Raw genomic sequence first — 23,494 nt, 5'->3', positions numbered from 1 at the left:
GGCCTGAAACAGTAGGTCTGAGACTGGTACATACTACCTCATTTAGCTCAGTGGGGTGTCAACACTGACGTCTGACGGGCACTGGAAATGTCAACATGAATGACTTGCCTGTCTTTGCAGTGGAAACATCAAGCCTGTTTTTTATAATCTGTCTGTGTTCCCATCAGCCCTGTTTTCCTTCATGGCTCTTGGGTCCTCCATGCACCTCCCACAACATCCACTCACAGCCCTGGTGGGGGAGGGCCCCCAAGGCTGTAGAGCTCCTCTTGGCTGAGAATAGAGTCTGAAGGTAGTGTACTCTGGCGGGGGCCGTCTACGAGAAATTCCACAGCTCAGCGGCCCAAGAGCCAAAATGGTCTAATTAAAACAAGATGTGTTGAGAGCAGAGGTGGAGAATCTTATAGTAAACAAAAGCCGTAGCTCATGTAACATACCTAGCCAGAATACTTTGTGAAGCTGATCTAGGTGGGTACATTGGACTTAATTACAGGGAAAATAAGAGAAAATACCATATTGCTTTATATTCTGAGCTTTTCTCCATTCTCCCAGCAGTCACCATTACGTCTTGCTGCTCTCTCCTCCCATGTCTGTCTCCCATCCCCTCTGATATACTCTGTGCAGGGTTTCATCTTGAAAGTGCCACAGGGTAGGTTACATCCAACATAATTCATTAAAAGGTATTTACGCAGATGTTCAGCTTTATTGCTCTCTCGGATGCGACACCCGCACTCAGAGGTGTACTCTGTTTCTGTCCCACCTTAGTTAATCACCACCAGGTATTCCTATTGAAGGTTGACACACCATAGTGCCAGTCAATATTTTGCATCCTCCTCCTCTCCCTTTGGACAGGTGATCCCTTGCTGGAGGAAATTCCTTACGGATTGCTAATTACCTTCCTTTCTATTTGCAAGGTTTGTGCCACTCTGTAGCTCCTGGTCTGTTTTTAGCAATACAGGATTATATAATTCCATAACTTGATCTTAACACTATTTCTACTCTCTCTAATTGATGAATTCCCAGTTGTCTGGCAGGCCATTGTTGTTGGATGTGGTGATAGATCTTGGGGGCAGGGTATAGTTGCTGTCAAATGCTGCTGAGCTGAGGAATTCAAACTTCCTTCCTCACGCATTTAAAGGCGCTTCTCTCCCCCGCATCAGGCAGGGAGGAGGAGACTGTGTATCCCTTCCCAAGTATCAAAAGCCTAAACTACCTCCTGAGCCATTTCCCATGCCTTCCTGAGTTCCCAAAGCCCCAGTTGTCCTCTAGCCCAGTTCTCAAAATCCTCAGTACCCCACCCCCCAGCTTCTACAATTTAAAAAGGGGGGAGGCAGCGTAAAGTAAGAAAATATTGGGAATACCTCATTGATAGGGGGGATTGGGAGGCACAGTGGGGGCAGAGGGCCTTGAAGGCCTCCGGAGTCCCTCCTGCATAATTACAGCATCCCTGCCACCAAATTCACATCCCATATGCTTTGCATATGACAGGGTTTTGAGTCTAGGGAAAGAGTGTGCTGTTGCTGCCCGCGTTTTGTCTGTTTTGTGGCTGAATACAAGACTTCAGTCTCTAGGGCTGTCAGTCAATATCTTTTGCCCGCACCGTAACTCACTTGACGTTTGAAATGACTAAAGACATGGCATTTAATTATAGGCAGTGGTCCTTGCTGACTAATACTTCACTGGTTGAGCACAGTCCTTATGTGTTCCTCAAACTCTGCTAAACCAATTTATTTGTTTGAACTCTGATCACTAGCTGACTCCTTGAATCTGGAGCAATTTTTTTCCTGCTTTGTGATACCCAGGAAAGATTTTTATGATGGAAACATTAGCACAGCTGTGACTCTGGAATGGTGACTCCAATGCTTCATGGTGGTGGTGTTTTCATGGCACAAATCTCTTCAAAACATAATGGCCAATGAAACCCAGCTTCCTGCAGTGGTAATTGCTATATTTATTTGTATTTTTCCTTAAATGATCTTTGTAAGAAGGGGCAGGAAAAATTGCTGTGTACATTTGTTCCTAAAATAAACAACGCTGTTAAAAATCCCTAGAGAGCCTAGAAGAGTTATAGAACAAACTTGCTAGTAAAAAATGAACCAGTTGTAATGGGGAGAGACAGAAAAATATCTGATATTTCAGTCCTTCTCTGATCACGTTGTGATTCAGCTCTCACGTCCTTCGGGCTAAGCCAGAGAATGCAGACTTGGGACGGGAAAGAATGCCTGCTGTAATAGCTCACTTTCTAGTTTACGTACACTGATGTTTGTCTTTCCATCATTTATGTAGAGATTAGCCACACACCCTGTGGGATAAGGAGGTAGGCTTTGCGAGCATTGAGGCTTCTCATTGCTTTCTCAGACACTCCTTTCCCATTAACTTAATGTGTCTGTCTGCATCAATGCTGCTGTATAGTACTTGGCAGCTTGTTTGAGGACAGGAGGGAATTACCTTGGCTTGTCTTCAAACTACATGAGTGTTTTAAGGCTAAATCCATTGATGCTTGTGAAGTGCTTAGACCATACAGTGATGAACACTCTGGAAAAGACTAACTAGTGGCAATGGTACATGATGGTCAGCAGATGATACTGAGTGACATGACCGGTGAGTATCCTGAGGAAAGGACTTGGTGATATGGTTAAAGCAGTGGGTTGGGAGTGAGGAAATCTAGGTTCTGTTCTCGACATTGTCACTATTTTCCAGTGTGACAGTGTTTCTCTCTCTTGTGAAATGGTGCTGATGCACTGTAGCAAGCAGGACGGCGCTGTGGGAATAAATCTGAGTTGTCATGAAGAAGATGCTGTTCTCTTCTCAGTCTCTTCCCCACTCCCACCTTTTTGTCTGTCACACCCTGCTCAGTCCTAGGTTTCACCATAGTTGCTACCTAAGCACTTCATTCCAGTCCCAGTCTCCTTGCCCAGCCAGTCCTATCTCAGAACATAAAGTACATTGGAATCAGGTTAACATCTATGATAGGCAAATAGCTCAATAAATCCTTTATTCATTTGTTACTAGGGAACACACTTTTTATTTCAGATTTTCAGAGCATCAGGTGTAGGATTTGTTTCTTAAATAGTTTGTGCCGCTCTGCGACTTACACAGGGAGGTAGATTCTCCCTCCTTGTATACAACCATTAGACAGCAGTGATAGCCATTTGGAAATGAAACATACGTACTTTGCTTCTGTGTGCATTCTTTTTTGGACAGTAATAAAAATACACATTGGCTTCCCAAGTTTAGCATTATCCAGTAGGAGGAAATCATGTAATATTTATCGCCAACTCGGTTATGCTGGGTGGTGATAGGTTTAAATTCAGTTTCCATTAGAACATCCCTTCCCCCCATTCACCACTGAACTTGGTTGTAACTTCCTCAAATGCTTTTTTTTTGCCTGAGGTTTTTCACTCTTGGACTCGGTCCAGAAATGAACATGGGGATGTTTGAGCAAAGTTGGTTCTGCCATTTCCGAGTTATACGAGCATGGGGGAAAAATGCCTTTTTTCCATATTTTAACTGCCGCCATCCTGTATGTAACTAGGTCAGGAAGAGAGTCCAGTGAGCTGGAGTGGAGCAGAGTCACTGAAGGTGGAGCAGAGCAAAACTGTAGCACTTTAGTAAACTTGTCTTGTCTCTTTGATCATTTCAATTTATCTGCGGCCAGCAGAGAGACAGAAATGAAAGGAATCTGTAAAAGGTGACACCTGTGGTGAGGAGAGAATCATGGGGTGCCAAACGAGGGAAAGGGGTGGAAACAAAAGTTGAGTACAAGAGAAAAGAACGGTTTGAATTAGAGGAAATACAATAAAATGCTGCAACTTTTCTGCATTTTTAACCAGCAGCAGTGAGAGATGGTAGCCCTGGCCTCTCCTAAATTTGAACTCTGCAAAGGAGAAACAAAGGATCGTTCCAAAATCCTTATACAATCATTTAGACTTTATTTCTGTTTGAACTTTTCCAATAAATGTGTACATTTTTATTTTTTGCAATGATGAGGAATAAAATTCTGCATTCCCTTCATCCAACACAACCTCATGAAAATTGAGAATAAATTGTTTTGTTTTGTGGATTCTGTTTCACATGATCTTCTTGACTGACTCTTTCCCAAATGCATCTTTTCCCTTTCAGCATGTGAGTGTGGGATGCATCTGTTTCCATGCCTTGTCATGAGATGCACCTGGATCAGTCATTTTCTTTTCCTTTGGCTGGTGCTCCCAGTAATACAAACACCCCAAAAAGTGCATCTAGATTGAGTCCTCCTGTGGAAAGAAAGTAAAAAAAAGTTTTCTAACAGAAAATTACTTTGGGTTAGACATCTTTTAAGAGACAATGACATTTTAAATCTGATGCATATGTACTCCACGCAGCTTCTTCCCCATTTTTAATTGTCTTTATTAATTTCAAGAGTGCCACGCGGTAACATTAATGAAAGCATGTGGTATGGGGCACAAAACATGTTGTTTCTAATTAAAATAAAATTGCCTCTTAATCATGAGCCAAATTTGTGAAGCCCATGAAATAATAAAACAGCTGAATTTGCTAGATTTTTGTGTGTTCCAGCCCTGGAAATGGAGTACTGTTACATGCAGATAAAATGGGAGTAAATACTAATTCCTTTAAGATTTAAAAAAAAAACAAAAAAGTGTCTGCAGTTGCACTGAAAAATGACTTCTTACAATAGATGAAGCCACACCAACTTCTCATACTGACAGTTTGCTGCCTTATAAGGTTTTGGATAAAGCAATGGAAATACATTTCTACCTTTTAAAACTTAATCTGAGATAAGATTAAGGGCTAGTCATTTCAGATGGACTTGGGCTTTAATTTTTAGTGAATAGTAATTAATAATAATACTTACTTTTGCTTATACAATTTTAAAGGGTTTTCCAAACATCCACTAAGCCTCTGACCCGCTCTAAGTAGTTAAACATAGTTATCCCTACTTTAGTGAGGCACAGAGCAGGTAAGTGACTTGCCTATGGCCAATGAGAGAGCCAAGAATAGAACCCAGGTGTTAAGACTCTTAGTTCCAGCTCTAACCAGAGGAGCACACTCCCTTCCTTTTATTTCAGTTCATTATTAAACCTTTTAATGCACTCTTAAAATGTTACTGCTGGGAAGGGCTTGGAAAGATTTAAAGCTCTATTGTTCCTTCCAAGAGGGTATTTGTTTCAACGTTTACTCTTTGCAGGGGGTAATGTTTTCACATTTAAGCCCATTCTCCTGTGTGTTTAAACCCATTTTTCCCTGTCTGCTCCCAATTTACTCATTTAAATATCATGTGACTTAACAGCTGCAAATAGTTTCATAATGACATTATAAACTATCTACACCAAAACAGTCAAGAGCATGTGTTTTCTTAAGTAGTTTGACAAATTTAGAGTTACTGTATGTGGATTTTGGAAAAGATTGCCTGGTGTTCATTTCCTTTTGCAGATGTTCCTGGGGTGGGAGGGAATACATTTTAGATTGTGATGGAGTGCAGCAGAGTTGTGTGCAGATTATTACCGTGTAGTCAAAGGCCTTGCTTGAGCTTTGAACTCATTAGATCACCCTGCTAACGGGAATCAATACGGCTGACATCCATTGGGAGCTGTGGGACGTGATGAGGTTGGTGAATCGCTAAGTGGCATTTCTTCCCCACGCATCGGAATCAAACCAGCCCCATGGCACTCTTTGTTAAAGATGGGGTATGAATCTGTTAAAGGCTTCAGTGGAGCTAATCAAGTGCCTAAGGTTAAGCACACGCTGAATGCATGCTACTGAAATGTAATAGTCAATTCCATTCCTATTATGAGTTTAGCCCTTGGTTAGTAAAAAACTGGACCGCTGATTTGAGTGATTATAATATAATATAAAGAGGGCCTAGAGAGCGGAGTCCTGTCAGGACTATAGGGCAGATCTAATGCCCGTTTATGTTAATGGGAGCTTTTCTTTTGATTTCAACGGGCTTTGGGTCAGGGCCATAGAGAGGATGGCCCCTCCCCTGTATGCAGGAGGGTTTGTAGTGCGGTGTTGCCTTCATAATGATTTAGTGCATCATCCTGTGAACTTCTGATTCTGCTCACATCCTAGCAGGATGGTTACACTGGCTGCTGTAGTAAAACCACACAATCAGTTGTCTGGTATTTGCATGGCTGTGGCTGCATTTGGTTGTGGTGGGCCCTGTTCTGTATGTTTGTTTTTTTTCGCGTTCGCTATAGATTCATATGTGCTTTGTAATGCTGAGCTCCCAGACTGTAACTCATTGACAGAAGTTGAAGCAAAGAATTACTCTTTGCAAATTGAGCAGAATATCCTAATACTAGTCGTATATAATGCTTTTCATCTTTAGATCTCATGGTGCTTTACAAAGGAGCATGAGTATCAATATCTCCATTTTATGGAGGGTGAATGAAGCAAAATAAAGTAACTGGCACAAGGTCACAACAGTCAGTGGCAGAGCTAAGATTAGAACTCTGATGTCTTCAAGCTCAGTCCAGTGCAGTGGCCTGTCTACTGGATCATGTTTCCCCTTACAGTTTCTGTCGTGGAGCAGGACCCCATGATACTGCTAGTATTTAAATTAATTGTACACTGATGATCATAGGACCATTTGGGCTCAGAGGGATCTTTAATAAATATACTAATAAATTATATAAATAAATTGCATTCGGTCAGGACTCGGAGTAATAAAATATTTCCACTAGTTGATTGTCGTGACCTTGAAGATTCCCAGTGATGCAACTGAACTGTTTCCTTTGGAAGCATGTTCCATTGCTCTCCCTGATCTTATACTTATAAAACTTTTCCTTCTATTTACGCTAATGGTTCCTTTCTGGAATTTAAACTCATCATTTTTAGTCTCTATCTTTGATTAGCAAGAGCAATTGCCTCTCCTAATTGAGACACCAAGTACATCAATAGTTGCAAGCTGAACAAACAGAGGTAATACTGTGTGTCTGTAAAACTGTAGATCCTCAGTGAAGATCATGTGTACTTTAAAAATCAGCTCTTTTGTTGCTGCAGTAAAGGTGGATTTCTACAATGAGGCTTCTGGTTTTAAGACTAATTTCATTTGCTTGTGGCTACAGTGCACATAGTTTCCTTAATTCCCTGATGAAGTATTGATTCCATTTCTTTTAACCCACACAAGTAATATTTTTAGACTCCCAATCTAACAGAGTAATGGATCAAAGTTTGTTTAATACAAGAATTTATAATATATGGATAGCACTGATGAATACATGGAAAGGTAAAAATCTCATATTTCTCTCATGGAAAAGAAATATTTGAAGGGAACCCAAGGCCTTCTGCTGTAACACAAACTGCAGTGGTTCATTTATGTCTGTTTAACTCAGCTGAAGTTCCTGGGCAGGCCTGTGAATTGCAAAGAAAAGAGAGCTGAGCAGAGTTGAAAACAAGTCTGTCAGAATCATATTGAATGTGCTGGGCACACTTGCTTATCTTGTGCTACACCACATGTTTGATCTGAGAGACTAAAGAGTCTACTTCCTTTCCCAAATCAGAAAATAAATAATTGCCATAATTTGCCCAGCTGTTATCAATATATCTTCTAATATTGGGAAAAACTCTTTTCTCCGCTACAAATGGCTGCATTTCATTATTATGATGTACAAATCCGAAGATTTTTCTTCTAAATACTCTTTTCTGAGAATCTGGAGTCATAATAAATTATGTAAAGGTGAACAAAAGGTCATCAAATAGCTTCTTTTTTATGTACAATATCTAAGAATTGTAAATAACTGAGCTTATGTAATAAATGCATATATCACTTCATATTCTGCGTACTTGTGAGATTTTTAGGGCTGGACTAGTAGAGGAAACTTGTGCATTGTTTTGGTGTTTCACACAAAATAGTAGCTCTTTAAATTTTAATTACTTTAGCTGCCAAGAAATGAGCTAATAACCTAAATAAGTTCCATGGGTCTTTTTTCTAACTAACTGGGATTTTGACGATTTGAAGGGATGATACGTTTCTGACCAAAGCTACTTGGTAATGTTGTATGTGATGGTTTTAGAAGTGTGTGCGTTTACGCACACTATTTCCATCCACAATCCCCAGAGGGGACAGGTGAGTTCTCCCACACTAGGCAGCAAAAGCATCCACATGTGGTTTTTCTTTTTTTCTTCACAGACTCGTAGGACTGGAAGGGATCTTGAGAGGTCATCTAGTCCAGTCCCCTGCACTCAAGGCAGGACTAAGTGTTATCTAGACCAGGGGTCCCCAACACGGTGCCCGTGGGCACAGTAGCGTGCTCCCGCAGAACACCTGAGAACCGCCTGCCGAAATGCCACCACCGAGCGCGGCCACCTGAGAACCGTCCGTCGAAGTGCCACCGAGAAGCGTCGCCGTTTCTCGGCGGCATTTCGATGGCGGGGCTTCTTTCCGCTACCGCTTCTCAGCAGCGTTTCAGCAGCGGGGTTTTTGGCACCCGTCACGGTCTGTTGGGAATAGGAATGTGCTATTCCCACAGCAAGGTTGAGGACCCCTGATCTAGACCATCCCTGACCGGTGTTTGTCCAACCTGCTCTTAAAAATCCCCAATGATTGAGATTCCACCACCGCCCTAGGCAATTTATTCCCATGTTGAACCACCCTGACAGTTAGGAATTTTTTCCTAATGTCCAACCTAAACTACCCATTGCTGCTTGTCCGATCCTTAGAGGTTAAGAATAATTTTTTCTCTCCTCCTCCTCCTTGTAACAACCTTTTATGTACTTGAAAATGGTTATCATGCCCCACTCAATCTTCTCTTCTCCAGACTGAAAAAACTGGGTTTGTTTAATCTTCCCTCCTAGATCATGTTTTGTAGACCATTAATCATTTTTGTTGCTCTTCTCTGGACTTTCTCCAATTTGTCCACATCTTTCCTGAAATGTGGCACCCAGAACTGGGCACAATACTCCATTTGAGACCCAACCAGCGCAGAGCAGAAGAATTACTTCTTGTGTCTTGCTTACAACAATCCTGCTAATACATCCCAGAATGATGTTTGCTTTTTTTGCCACACCGTTACTGTTGACTCATATTTAGCTTGTGATCCACTATGACCCCCCGATCCCTTTCCGCAGTACTTCCTAGGCAGTCATTTCCCATTTTGTATTTGTGCAACTGATTGTTTCTTCCTAAGTGGAATACTGTGCATTTGTCCGTATTGAATTTCATCCTATTTACTTCAGACCATTTCTCCGGTTTGTCCAGATCATTTTAAAGTTGGTGCAATTTGCTGTGTTACTATGACCCGTGTGATTTACTCTCAGAAATCTGTGTCTAGCACTATTGATTGTGTCTAGCTTAGAATGAGTGAGGTCACTTGAGTTGACTAACTGGAGGGAATTCTGTAGCATGGACATACCCTGTATGTGATCATGTTGCCTGCCCTCTACAAACCATAGACTAAAAAGACTCTGTTCTATTACTGCTATAGCTAACAAATGCTACTCGAGCCCCATTTGTAGTCCCTGTTGACTATTGGAACTATAGTTTCTGTCCTGATGCTACTGTAGGCCTGGCTTGACATAAGTAAGTTGACACAAGTAACTTGCGTCATTTCTTAGTCGGCATGATGTGGAAGGTGAATGGAAGGTTAAGTTGTCACAACAAGCAGTATGCAGGATCAACAGGAACATGCTGGAATTAGTAAACAAGCCTAACTGTCAGATAAAATAGAGGTCAAATTATGCATGAACAGTGCATGGGTAGAGCATGCCATACAGGGATTGGTTCCTACAGAATAACCAAGCCAATCCCAAGTCGTGTGATGCCATGTGTAAATGTATATGAAGGAAGAGGATTTCTTTGTAGCTTTGGATGTGTGGCACGCCCCATTCCCACTCTCTGCTTGAGTCTTATCAACTCAGTGCAGTTTTGCTGTATGCCAGATAAAGATATCTGAGTGACGAAATCTGGAGTCGAACTGAGTTCTTGAGAAGCCGAGTGGAAAGAGGTCTCAGAAGGCATCCCAACAGCTCCACGTGTAGTTTACCTGACAACCGTGGTGGCTCTGTATGTAGCAGTGAAGCCTTTATCCAATGCATTTCCCTTATTTTCTTTTCTAGGAACGTCCAAGAGAAACAGTTTAAAGTACTATAACTCCCCGTTTGGGGGTGGGAGGGAGCGATGTGAAAACTTGAAGTCTTAGAACTTTATTTGGTGGAGTTTGAATCTTCAGATTTGGATATGCTTGTGGGAAGTTTCTTTCTTGGGGATGAGACTCAAACCCCACAAGAAGCTGATGGCAGCTATGGCACCTTTTAAGCTTATAGGCCAGATAATCATTGTTGAAGATTCATCTTACTGGCCACTAATTTTACATATACTAGACTCCTAATAAGGAAATACGTTGCAATCCTGTGTGAGAAAGTCCTAAATTGTTTAAAAAAAAAAAAAAAAAAAAAGATGGACTCCATGACGCGTTGAGATGATCAGTAAATAGTGATAGGTAGAATTTACAGTTAAGACAGCTCCCAGAAGCTGTCTGTTTTTATTTAATTTTTTCTTTTATCCATCAGGATCTCTGGAAGCTTTGTTTTTCAAACTTTCTCTGTTGTTCTATGGTGTATAACTGCATGTTGCTATCATGGATCTCAGTGAAAGATTTGGAAATGGAGCTGTGCTGCTGCAAATTCGTCATGCTTTGTAGGTTGGGTACTTCTAGAGAATGCTAGCTTACATCAAAAATAAAGTACCTGCTTCTGCTAAGTGATAGGAATTTTGAGGCTAGATAGTGATCTACATGTAAGAGGATTAATGAGGACGTGTATGCTTCAGTTCACTGTAGCAACACTGGATGGAGTTGCTGTGTGGGGGTTTTTTGCTAACCCTGTTCAGCAATCAAGGGGAAAGTTATTGGCATAGATTCAGCAAAACAATTAAGGACGTGCTCAAATCACATTGACTACAGTGGAACTTAAGCACGTGCTTAAAGCTGTGGTTAACTGCTCTCTTGATGTAAGACCTTCATCTGCTGCTGATGAATGAATTTGGGATTTCTGGTCTCATGGTCAAGTAAAGAAAGCGGGGGGTGGGGGGATGTGCCGGTCACTCTAGGGCAGGGATGCTTTATGCAAAAGAAAAAGAATTGCATGCACATAACCATGGGTATGGACAAGCCATGCTAGCCTGCTGATCCTGTGGGTGAAATCTTCTGCTGTTCCACCTACTTCCTGCAGCTTGTTTTTCTACTTGATTTTAATTGGCGAACTTAGTCCTTATTTTGGGAACCGTTGCATTAGGTGTCCGTTTGCATTAACAAAAGGTGTGCACCGTTCTTAATGTTGAAAAATCAAGAGCAACTTCAATGTGAGTTTAACAGCATTTCCTATCTCTTGGAAATGGTGTTGGAAAGGAGCCTCTAGGATTGTGGACCACCATTGGAAATATGTTTAGACATCAGTATAGAACCGTATCCCTGAGATGTTCTTGCAGGATCTAGAAACCTTTGCTGTATCTACTGAAAACGTTAAAGAGCAAGTGAGACAGCGCAGGCGGCAGGGTGGATTTGAACCAGTTTTTCAAAGGTATTCGGGCATCTAACTCCCACTCAAATCAAACTATGCAGCATCCCTTCTACGGCTTAGAGCAATGCTACTATTCAGGCTTTATTTTCAAGCAATTTACTGATGCTATGCCCGCTCTTAAATTCACAAAAAAAAAAAAAAAAGAGCAACCGTGTAGTTGGTAGGACTTCTCCACAAGTCAGACTGCAGTTCTGCTGTAGGAATGGTGCCAGGCTGACCTCAGCTGGAGTGGCTGGGAAGTGGGGCACAGCAATGATATCTGGTTCCATTTCTAATTAAAATGTAGAAATAACTGCTGGATTTGCTCCCCTCTTATTAAATATTGCCTGAAAGCAGAGACGCCACCCTTCAGAGCATGGGCCACACAATGATCAGATTTCCCGCTTCTAAGAAGTAAAGTGGCTATGAGGCTAAAAACAATGGGTTATAAACTGTATTTTAACCTCTGTAGTTCTTTTAGGTCAGTGTTTCCCAAACGTTGGAAAGCTGAGCTTGCACACCAGGAAATAAACCAAGCCGCCGCACCCATTCCCCCCATGCTTGTCGCATTTTGTTGTGCCATGTGTTATAAAGGCCCACCCATCTTAATGTGCACATCTGTTGCACCCTTAGCTGGGTTTTTGTGCTCCCTCCACTTTGGGAAATGCTGGGGTAGCGTTTTATAATATGATGCGTCTTTTATTTCTTACATGCTTTGAGCTGCCAATGTTCGTTAGCTAAATGAGAACTATCCTCACTGGTATTTGAGCTAAGCACCCATTGAAGTGAGTGAGGCAGTTCATACATCAGAGCTATTGTTTTAGGCTCTCTGCAAAGTCAGGAAGACCTTGCTTCATCAGCTACGCACTCCACATATGGCAGATTTTCTTTGCAACTGTAACAACTAGAGTCTCTGTCTTCTTTTAAAAATAATTAAGGTGTGTCTACACCTCTACTCCCCAGCTAGTGATTTGACCTATAGTTTGGGAAGCACTAGTCTAGTCCCTTGATATTTCTTGCAAGCATACAATTAGCTGTTTAAAAAAGTCATATGTAGTCACAGTGCCGCTGTGTGTGAAAAGGGAAAACAGCGCCACAGATGCTTTCTAGTGATGCTAGATGATTAAAGAGCTTCCAAAAAGGACCTGCGTTAAAGTGCCCAGAATACCCCAACAGCTTGACAATCTGTGTCATCCCCTCTCCCCATCCGGCTTCTGCCGCCATCCTGGTACAAGTTAGCACTGGTCGACTCGTGTAACAGTTTGTGGATAGGATGCTTATGATAGTCCATAAAGCTGCAGCATTCACATGTCACCTGAGAAACCTCTTGCACATTGGAGATCATCAGTCTGATTTTAAATTGGAAGGTGTAGGGTAGAGGATATCTTTTTCTCTGGTATTTTTCCTCCTTTCCTTTGCTTGCAAAGGGCTCAGTTCCACCTCCATCTGAAGTCCGTGGCAAAACTCCTATTGTCCTCAGCATGATCTAGGCCCATAATCTGTCTCATCTCCTTTCCTACCAATGAAAAAGGAATTGTTTAGTGTCTGTCAGTAGTTACTTTCTCCCGAACATTAGTCCCACCTCCCTGCCCCGGGTATTTGAAGATGCTTTTATTTTTAGCAGCACTGCTCTATGTCAGTAATAGTTAACAAGAGCTGGCCAGGCTCGAAGGCTGAGAGGTTTTCAAAAGTACCCAGTGAATGAGTGCATCAGTTTTTGGGTGCCCAACTTGAGAAACTCTGAAAGTTGGCCTGATTTGCAGAATGTGCTGAAAATCTCAAGAACCTTTTTTCTTTTGAAAGTCTTGGCCAACGTTTGAAGCACTGTCAATGTTTCACTGCTTCACAACATGTGTTCTCTCAGGTCTTCTCAGTTTGCTGCTTGGGACTGTCAGAAGACTCCTTTAGATAGAAACTGTCTCTGGCTGTCCTAATTAAGAAGCTTAACAAAGACAAATATTCAGTCGACCATTATTTGAACTGGTTCAGCTGTTTCTCTTTATGGCTCATATCTGCCATAATGCCACAAGAAGTGAGACATCCAACTCAATTTAAAGTTTTCTAAGACTTTTAATCTGTCCTTAAACTAAAACAAACACCTTTGTTTTAAAAGCCTTGACTTTGCCCAGTAGCAACGCAACCTTGTGATTGTGCCCAATGTTTCTCCTCTGTTTTGTTCCCTATCGGTTGCACCATGTCACTTAGATTAAGGTCTTCCGAGCAAGTATCTTGTGCTATTATACTGAGATGCTAGATGTGCTTCGGAGCACTATAAAGGAACTCGGCAGTAATATTCAATTCGGTTGGACGTGCAGTAGTGATTTGGGGGGTGAGGCAGACATTTTGCAGTTTGTGTTTTGCTCTTTTGTTTTTTTTAAACTGGAAAATACTAAGTATCAATAAGGCTGTGATGAGTACTCATGAATCTCCTTGCCTAACTCTGTATCTGTCCCTGTTAGCAGGAAGTTAGCATCACCCAGGCCCTGGCGTTAAGAATGGTTCTTGCTTTCAATAGTCTTTCAAAGACAATTTAGTTGAACTGCACAGATTTCTTGGTTAGTGGAAGGGTGCATTTCAGTAGAGAGAGTTGGATAAACTGGTATTTTCCTCAATACAACTTTTCTTTATTGTTCTAAACCCAGAGGGATTTCTCACTTGGGTATCAGTAGACCTGTTACACATTCTTTGCACGAATCTGCTGGCTCACTGTAAATATAGCTCCTTTGGGTGGGGCCAGTCCACTGCAAAGGAATAATAATTTAATTCGTCTGGTTTTTGTCAAGAGTTTATTTTTGAGCCTTCTTTTTTTTTTTTTAATGTAGCCTTTCAGGATTTCTTCCTGAAGTCTTGCTAAGAAGAATATTTGAACGAATGTTTCACTGTATTGCCCTCTTGAGGGGGATGGACAAAGATATCTTTCTTTGAAATGGTATTGCTGCCATTCCTGGTGCTAGCTGGATGAAAGAGAAGGAATGTCTGTTATCCGATGAAGTGAGCTGTAGCTTATGCTCAAATAAATTTGTTAGTCTCTAAGGTGCCACAAGTCCTCCTCCTTTTTCTTTTTGTTAAGGGAGTGTCTTCTAACGGTTAACTGCAGGGAATGGGGAGACAAGATTCTTCGCTTCTGTTCTTAGCTCTGTCTGACTCAGGGCAGGTCTGCTCTGGGAAGGCATTGGTATATGGGCATACTAGACTAGCAAAGCATTCCTCATGTGGCTCCATCAGCCTTCCCTAAGCAAAATAAGCTGTACCAGCAAAAGCGCAGTTTTCCCAGTATAACTGTGTCTACACCAGGGGTTTTGCCAGCACATGTATCTCCATCACAAATCGCACCCCTGATGGGCAACAACTCTGGCAAAAGTTTGGAGACCTGGCCTCGTTGTATTCATCTCTCTGTGCCTCAGTTCCTCCCCTCCCCTGGGGCATAATACTTACCTTACAAATGTGTTGAAAGTGCTTGGAGAGCATTAGGTGAAAATGATATCATTGCAAAGTACTATTGCTCATTTTTATGGCACTGTACCTGAAAACTGAGGACAAGAAGGTTTTAGTCTTGATGGCAATGGGTGCTTTATCCTTGAAACACACATGGTTCACCCAGGTGGAGTACCCTACAAGAGTTGGGGCTTTCTTAGTCTCCATTTGTCGTATAAAATACTTACGATGTTTATGGAACTAGGCTTCTGTCGGCCGAGCTCATTGCACATGCCAGAGGCTCCTTGCATCCCTCTGTTCCCCCCACAAGCTCCCTGTTTGTCCCCTCCTATCTGATGCTATTTCAGGGATTCCTTGCAACTTCACCCACCACTATATGTCAGGTGTGTCCCCCATTCCTTCCTTGTTCCTCCATGGCAGGGTCCATGTTTCCCCTTCCCCCACTATTTCTTGTTTCTGTCTGGGAGATAAATTGTTCAGAGTTATCATGGTGCTCAGCGCTGTTGGGGAGATGGGTAATAGGCAGGTATCCTTGATGTTGGAAGGTGCTAATAGTTGCCACCAGCTGGTTCTTTGATCTATAGACAGGTGAGACCTGATTTAAGCTGACGGGTTTGCTAACCCAGCTCCCAAGCTCAGTGGTATTCCGATTTTTTTCACAGAAATCAACAGGGTCCTGCCCATAGATGCCTAGAACAATCTCTAAAATAATGGACTTGATTGGAGGGGTTGTTCACAAGTTACCATATTACATCCAAACAAAGAGAAGCCATTGAGTCAGGGCCTCACCAGCTCGGCCAGCTACAGACAGCTCAAAAAGAGGGGCCTGCCAGGGACCGAACAGATACAAGTGCTGGTTCAGAAATTTGGTAGGGATCAAAAACAGGAAATGGAGGAAAAAGACTTGAGGGGGATAGAAATGAGATTAAGGAGTGGGATACAAGACTGAGGTAGTGGTAGCTTTAATAAAGTTGGTGACCTCTCTTGTATCTCACATTATGATACATAACGGTCTGAGGTTTATAGATAGGGCCCTGCCAAATTCATGGTCATGAAAAACATGTCACGGGCAGTGAAATCTGGTCTTGTGTGCTTTTACCCCTATACTATACAGATTTCACAGGGCAGACGAGCGTCTCTCAAATTGGGGGTCCTGACCCAAAAGGGAGTTACAGGGGGGTCACAAGGTGATTTTAGGTGGGGTCACGATTTTAGGGGTATTGCCACCCTTACTTCTGCTCTGCCTTCAGAGCTGGGTGGCCAAAGAGCAGCAGCAGGTGGCCGAAGACCAGGCAGCACAGAAGTAAGGGTGGCAATACCATACCAGGCCATCCTTACTTCTGCACTGCTGATGATGACAGCTCTGCCTTCAGAGCTGGGCTCCCGTCCAGCAGCTGCTGCTCTCCAGCTGCTCAGCTCTGTAGGCAGCACTGCCACTAGCAGCAGTACAGAAGTAAGGGTAGCAATACCACAACCTCCCCTACAATAACCTTGCAACCCAACCCTCCCCACAGCTCCTTTTGGGGTCAAGACCCCTACAATTACAACACTGTGAAATTTCAGATTTAAATAGCTGAAATCATTAAATTTATGATTTTTTTTTTTAAATCCTCTGACCACAAAATTGACCAAAATGGACCACGAATTTGGTAGGGCCCTACTTATAGAACATGGGGAAAGTCAATTCTCTTCACCTGAAAGGGAAAGAACTGCATTGATAATGGGCATTATTTGTCCTGGGGTACCTTGGCATGGTCCAGTGATAAGAGGAAGCCTACTGGTTAACTTTAATATCTGCATACGTAGATATTAGCATATGTACAAAGAATTTATACAGTGTTCCTCTACATGTTTTTTCCTTACAGGAAAACAGTGCACAGAACTTGGGGAGACGACAAGAGAACACACATAAATATGCTGCTGAAATGCATCTGAGCCATAGATTGTGGTTTGTGCCACAGGTAAACAGGTATGATTCAGCTGAGTATATTCTGCATGCTCTTAGTTAACATCTATTTATCTGTCATGCATTACGCTCCATTAGTTAGAGGTCCTGAAGTCTGAATGGCCATGACTGCAGGCTGTGGCATGAGTTGTTCACCATCGTGGTACCTTGAGATTTCAGACCACCAGTACCTCAAAGTCTACCATTATTGTGCTGTATAGTTTATTTTATGGCTGTTGTATTTTGACCAGTCCATTCTCAGGTGTCCCACTGCCATTTAGGATCTATTTTCTCACATGAGAGCGACACAGTACATTGTGCGCTTCTGTGCTTATGCACTGATGTCAGAGTTTAGAAATTTGCTCAAAAAGCCAGTGCCCAACTGGTAGAAAATTTATCTTAATTTGACAGAGCCATAGACCAACATGGCGACATTTCAGCTTTTGATTAAAAATAATGGAAATGTAAATTTAAAAATGCAGAACCATTTCCTTCTCAACAGCAAAGTAATCTTTACTGGAGGCTCTGGCTGTTATTCCAGGCCCAGGTTGCATTTTTAAATGTTGCAGATTTCTGAGCATCTTACTCTTCTAACGGGGAGTTTTCAAAACATCAAACCCCAAACTCTGACTAGTTCCCCTCACTTTTGGCAAAACAAATCAAATATCATAGAGCCATTTATTATTGTTGTCTGTATTGACTAATATGATGCAAGTAAGAGCATGGCTTGTTGTTGCTCCTCTTCTCCCTCCTTGTCTTATTGGTGTGTTCGGTTGACATTGATGAGCAGTAACACAAAGTGACCCAGAGAATGGAAATATCATAAAACAGGCCTGTATTATATTTTCATGGGTTTTTTTTCTTCTCCTGAACAACTTCTTGTAAATAAGAAACAATCTACTGATTTTATTTTCAGGAATTAAATTTTTTTTCTGAATGAACATCTTAAGTCTTCCATTAAGTACAGGTTTTTTTGCTGTGTGAGCTGGTACACACACTAAAGAAAGATGAGCTCCAATAAAGACTGGGCTTGTTGGATGAGATAAGCCAATATTTTCCAAGTTTGGGTCGCGACCAGTACCGGGTCACAGCATATCAGGCACTGGGTCGCTCCGGTCAGCGCCGCCAACTGGGACGTGTTAAGTCCTGTCAGTGGTGCTGCCCAGCTAAGGCAGGCTAGTGCCTACCTGTTTCAACACCGTGCTGTATCCCGGAAGCAGCCAGCAGTGAGCCTGGTTTCTAGGCAGGGGGGCCACAGGGTTCCGTGTGCTGCCCCGAGTGCTGGCTCTATGGAGCTGGGGGTGTAGTGCCTGTGGGTGAGAGCCGTACGGAGCCACTTGCGCACCTCCACCTAGGAGCTGGATCTGCTGCTGGCTACTTCAGGCACAGCGCGGTCTGTGGTGCCAGGACAGGTAGGAAGTCTGCCTCTGCACCCCGGCTGTGCTGCTGACTGGGAGCCGCTGGAGGTAGGTCCGTGCCCCAATCCCCTGCTCCAGCCCTGAGCTTCCCAACCCGGAACCCTTCCTACACCCAAACCCCTCATCCCTGGCCCCACCCCAGGGCCTGCACCCCCCACCCAGAGCCATGACCCCAACCCCCTGCCCCAGCCCTGAGCTCCGCCCAAACCTGGAGTCTCTCCTGCATCCAAACCTCTCATCCCCAGCCGCACCCCAGAGCCCTGACCCCCCTCCTGCACTCCAACCCCCTTCCCCTAGCCCAGAGCCCTCATCCCCAGCTCTGTTGGGTTGCGGGCATCAACAATTTTCTTCAACTGGGTCCCCAGAAAAAAAAATTTGAAAACCACTGACATAGGCTGTAGGGTTGGATTTTTCAAAAATACCTCTGATTTAGGGGCTATTGAAAGCCAATGGGACTAGTGCATTTAGGCACTTCCTGAAAATCCCATCCATTCAAATTATCCTCTGTAAATTGAATAGAGCAGGCCACCAATTGGCAAGTGGAAAGAGTAATATCCAAACAAAAGAGACTTATAAAAGGATGGATAACAAAGTGTGATTCTTTAAAAAACTGGCACATCAGGAGATCTGCATTGAGACTGTTAGTAGAAACTTATATCACGTAATGTTTCACGTAATCCCGAAAAAACTTCCCTGTTCTAATGGACATTAGTATAGCCTCAAACTGCAGTACTCACTTCGGTATCCAATAAATGGCTATTAAACACAGAATGCCTAGTTATCTATACTCTTCTATTTGACTAATAATTAAACACAATTACTCGAAGGAAACAATGGATAAGCCTTGTTGTTTTGAAGTTATTTCCTCTAATTTCACTGTAGAAAGACTGAACAAAAACATGCATAAAAGTATCTAGTAAATGATGAACGTTGTTGTTCTTCCAGGTGCTGTGTTATCTGCAAACTACTTTGTCAATGAGGGAAGAAACTGATTGGGAATTTAAAGCGCGAACGAGGTCATAATACTGTTCAACATGCGCAAAGGGATGCCAAAGGACCCAGAGATAGCTGACCTGTTCTATAAAGATGATCCTGAGGAAATATTTGTGGGTTTACATGAAATTGGACATGGAAGTTTTGGAGCAGTTTACTTTGTAAGTATATTTGTTCACCCACATTTCTCCAAAGAAACACTTGTCAGTAATAGTAAAACATGGGACTTTTAGAAGTGACTCTGATACAAAGTTATGAGGCCCTTACATACACTAGCTTCCTTTAAGTACACCTGTGAGATAAATGTATGATAGAGACATCTCTTAATCCACTTCTGAAGTGCAGCTGTCTCTGGGCAAAGCCCAACCTCACTGTATCAATGCAAGGCATTTAATACACAGATGCTCGTGATGAAAAGGGAGTGCTGTATCTGGTTGAAGATGGACAAATTTAGCCAGGCAGAACATTAATCCAGCAAGCTAATTTTTATCAGAAACACCAGGTTTTAACATCATTGTCCTTGTGAAAAGTATAATGGGTTCTTTTAATGAACATAAGCGGCTTAAATTTGTTTTCTATCTTATTTGCTTTGTGTTTCTAAATTGTCTGCAAATTCATGGATCCCAAGAATTGATGAAGTCAACAGGCAACTGAAGCTAAAAGCCATTTTCAGTTATAAATGGGTCCCATGGTTGCTGGCCTAGAATCTTCACTGAGTCAGTAGCAAAAACAAAGAGATCGTGGAGTCCTCTGTGCCATTTCTCTACCACTTCTAACATTAGAGATATTGAGATGCTTATGTCACTTAGAGCATTTGAAAGTGTCATCCTACTTCTCTCCCTGCTGCAGCACTTTTAACCATAGCAGAATCTGTATGAAACAGTATTAGTGAGTGATGTTAAATATCCACATTAACTGATTAAATATCATGGCAGTAATAGTTTAGAGAAGCAATTTTAAAAAAGAGTTTATTCAAAAAGTAACTAAAGTTTAATCACTGTGTGATGGTGCCCATGATAAATTAAGTTCAGCATCCTTGTGGGAGGAATCGTACCAAAACTTGGCACTGTAACGCTGAATTTCAAAAAGCAAGAATTAAAAAAAAAAAAAAAAAAGGGAAGATTAGTGAAATTAAACACAAAAATTAAGCTATACTCTTTGATTTAAGCCTGGGAGCTTATAACAGATTCCTGGTAAGTATGTGTAGTCCCAACAAAAAAGGCAAGCAAAAACTGGTTAAATGGTACCTCATTCAGGAATGGCTTCAGCTGAACTACATTTTCATTAGAAAGGAACATAAGTGAAGACATTCAGAAGTGATGGGCCCACATTAAGTGGGCCCAATTTTCAGAAAGTGCCGAGCATCTGATCTCTGAAAATTAGTCCTCTTTAAGATATCTCAAGTTGGGCCTTCAAAATCATTCATCAGTTTTGAAAACTTTGACCATAACCTCTAATAGATAAAAAGTAAAGTTGGAAGAGCAAGTAGACAAAGATGTAAAGTCAAATAAAAGGAAATTATTAAGGTCTATGGAAGCTTGTGAGGGTAGTAGTAGGTCTGCTAAGCCACCAACACAGACCAAAGGGAGCAGTCTAAATAGTCTTTGCATTGCATTAGTCTTTATCCCCGGCTATGCTCATTCTTTTCTGGTAATATGGAACTGACTGAGGTGTTGCAACAACAAATAAAATAGCAACAAGTCACCTGGATAATATGAGATTCACCCAAAAGTTCTGAAGATTTTAAGAATCTGATACTGGCCACTGTCAGAGGCAGGATACTGGACTAGACGAACCAATGGTCTGTTCGGGTATGGCACTACCTATGTACCTAGTGCTTGAAACTAGAATGTACAAAAACACTAGAAAATATACTGAGTAGGGAATAATCCTGCATTGGCAGAGATACTCTAACAGGTGTTCTTCAGCTTGAACTTCTGTGATGCTACGGACCCACAACATGGGTTCATCTTTGGAAAATGCCCTTCTGGAACCCCACTTGCATACATCTTTATTCTTGCAAATTTGTTTCCCTTCCATTCAGTTCTCAAAACCTCTTCCCAAAGACTTGTCATCTTTGCCTATCGCTTTTCGTATTGGAAGGACAATGGTTTGCCTTTCTCTTATTGGCCCAGTTTTTCTCCCTTATATAGTCTGTTAGCAACTTTTTGCTGTTTTGTCCATTGAAACAACTTGGGGTGACATCTCAATGCATGGAAGTGTACATATATAACTGAGAATTAATGTAGGATGATAAATGTGACAGCTTGGAAGGAAATAGCTGCAGAGATCTCTCTCTTCATTTTGGATGCACTTTCTTACAGCTGTAGAATATGACTAGTTCTGTGGTGGTGCTTTTGTTGAGCTTTCTAACCATCATTATCTGTACGGCAAAATTACTGAGCAGTGCTCTGTTTTTAAGGATAATTGTCTAGTGCAGTGTGTGTGTTTAGGCACAATTGATTGGCTAGTTTGCTGCATTTATTTTGTTTGACCTTTTTATCTGAGTTGGTACTGACACCACTGTATTCAGTCAAGGCATTGATCTGTTTCTTTTCATGATAATGATAGCATTTGAATTTCATAGCCCTGTTATGGGCACTAAACTTCAACAGAATACTTGTGAAAGTATGAATTTTTTGTTACTTTATTCTGCTGTGCTAACTACTTTTCACTATTATCAGTATTTTTCCTAGTGGACTGAATAAAAGCTAAAATATTTCTGGCCTCATTTTGTCACCAGGTTTCAGGGTTTATGCACTTTCACTGAGCAATTTCATATTTTCAGTCAGAGATCATTTTCCTCAATAACATTAGGCTAGTTAAACACTGAACCATGAAAACAAAGTTATGGATTCTATTTGACAAAGCAAATGAAGGGGTATTAAAAGCTGAGTTCCATTAATAATCACTTGTGATTTGCCAGGGTCTTCACAAATTATCTGCTAAAGGCAGCCCAAAATATTTCAACATGTAGGTATTTCTGTCATATACACTTGAAAACTCTGTAGCTATTTCAGTCTGAAGGATTCCAGAGCACTTTAAATGCAACAATTGCCCTCTGCTATGATGGAATATGGCAGTTGTTTAACATGGAACAGCAATCCTACGCAACAAGTCAGAGCAGGAAATGACTACTATATCCAATAATGGGAGAGGTAGAAAGAATTAATTTGAAATTTGTCCAGAATGACAGTGCTAACTTCAATGAAGCAAAATGTGCTTGAGATCTTTAATGGTGAATCAGGATCTCAAGTCGTCAGGGTTACAGCTTTTCATCTTATCCAAAAGCTGTTTCTTCTGGCTTTCCTTAATTCACCAATGAGGGCTTCATGCTTCTGACAGCAGAACACAATTTTACCTATTCCACTGTGCCAGACATTAGTCTAAATCCATTAACTCTCTTCAGTAATTCTCTTGGTATATATGTTGACCCAGTGTAGCCCTATTTTCCCTTGAAGACACTGTCTGCATTACAAAACATCTTGGGGGATTAATATATTCGTGAAAGGACATTACTTGTCCACACAAGTGAAACACCAAGTTTGTTATGCCTCCCTTTTTAACTTAATGCAAATTCTGAGCTTTCAGCTGTTGCCAATCTTGTTCTTCAAATTTCCAGTGGTTACAGAGATAACATTTAATCATGTTTCAGACTAAATTGTTCTTTCTCTGTTCGACACTCTTGGAGAGCTCAAGGTGGCTTGTTGTTGTCAGTCCAGGCAAATAGATCACTTATTCTGGAGCCAGGAGTTTTCAAGCTTCAGTCAACTGTTCTTTTGTTATGCAGGCTAAAGAAAAGTAGAATTTTCATAAACTCAATGGCTTTGATAACAAAAATATTTAATATGCAATTAGCTCACAATACCATGTCTAATGTCTAACTTGTTCCCTTGAAATAACATTAAACATTTGACCTACACTCTCAAAAGGAAGGAAATTTGTGCTACTTTTGAAGTGTTCTCCTGAGCCTTCCCTGTGTTGCCTAGGTACAATATTGTAGCGCACACATAAAAATCACCCAAGATTCAGAGTCACCTCTCATTATTTAGGGGTCCAATCCTACAATGTAAATTGATCATTCCTGTCTCAAGCTGAACTCCCTGGGTGCGGAGGGAACTTGGCAACTTGCAGGATCAGGCTTTTAATGAGGCCTGGGAAGGAGGGAGAATTGAAGGGTGTTGGACCTGAAAATCATTGCCAGCTTTGG

At 41.7% G+C, this 23,494-nt stretch overlaps 1 protein-coding gene across 6 annotated transcripts in view; it reads left to right on the top strand.

The window, feature by feature from the left end:
- The window catches only part of TAOK3 (TAO kinase 3), a 139,767-nt gene that overhangs the window by 47,212 nt on the left and 69,061 nt on the right, over positions 1-23,494 (top strand). For 5 of the 6 annotated variants that reach the window (XM_043497797.1, XM_038373986.2, XM_038373988.2 and 2 more), the window contains 2 exons: positions 16,794-16,897; positions 19,237-19,445. In XM_043497797.1, coding sequence (XP_043353732.1) covers positions 19,326-19,445 — 120 coding nt within the window. In that variant the 5' untranslated portion in view covers positions 16,794-16,897; positions 19,237-19,325. Of the gene's footprint in view, positions 1-5,427; positions 5,602-16,793; positions 16,898-19,236; positions 19,446-23,494 lie in introns of those variants that run through there. The other variant, XM_043497796.1, reaches the window with a different exon arrangement.

This window comes from Dermochelys coriacea, chromosome 15 (assembly GCF_009764565.3).
Source record: "Dermochelys coriacea isolate rDerCor1 chromosome 15, rDerCor1.pri.v4, whole genome shotgun sequence".
Taxonomy (NCBI): Eukaryota; Metazoa; Chordata; order Testudines; family Dermochelyidae; genus Dermochelys; species Dermochelys coriacea.
The sequence above is the reverse complement of the archived record's forward strand: the minus strand, read 5'-3'. Positions and strand labels throughout refer to the sequence as shown.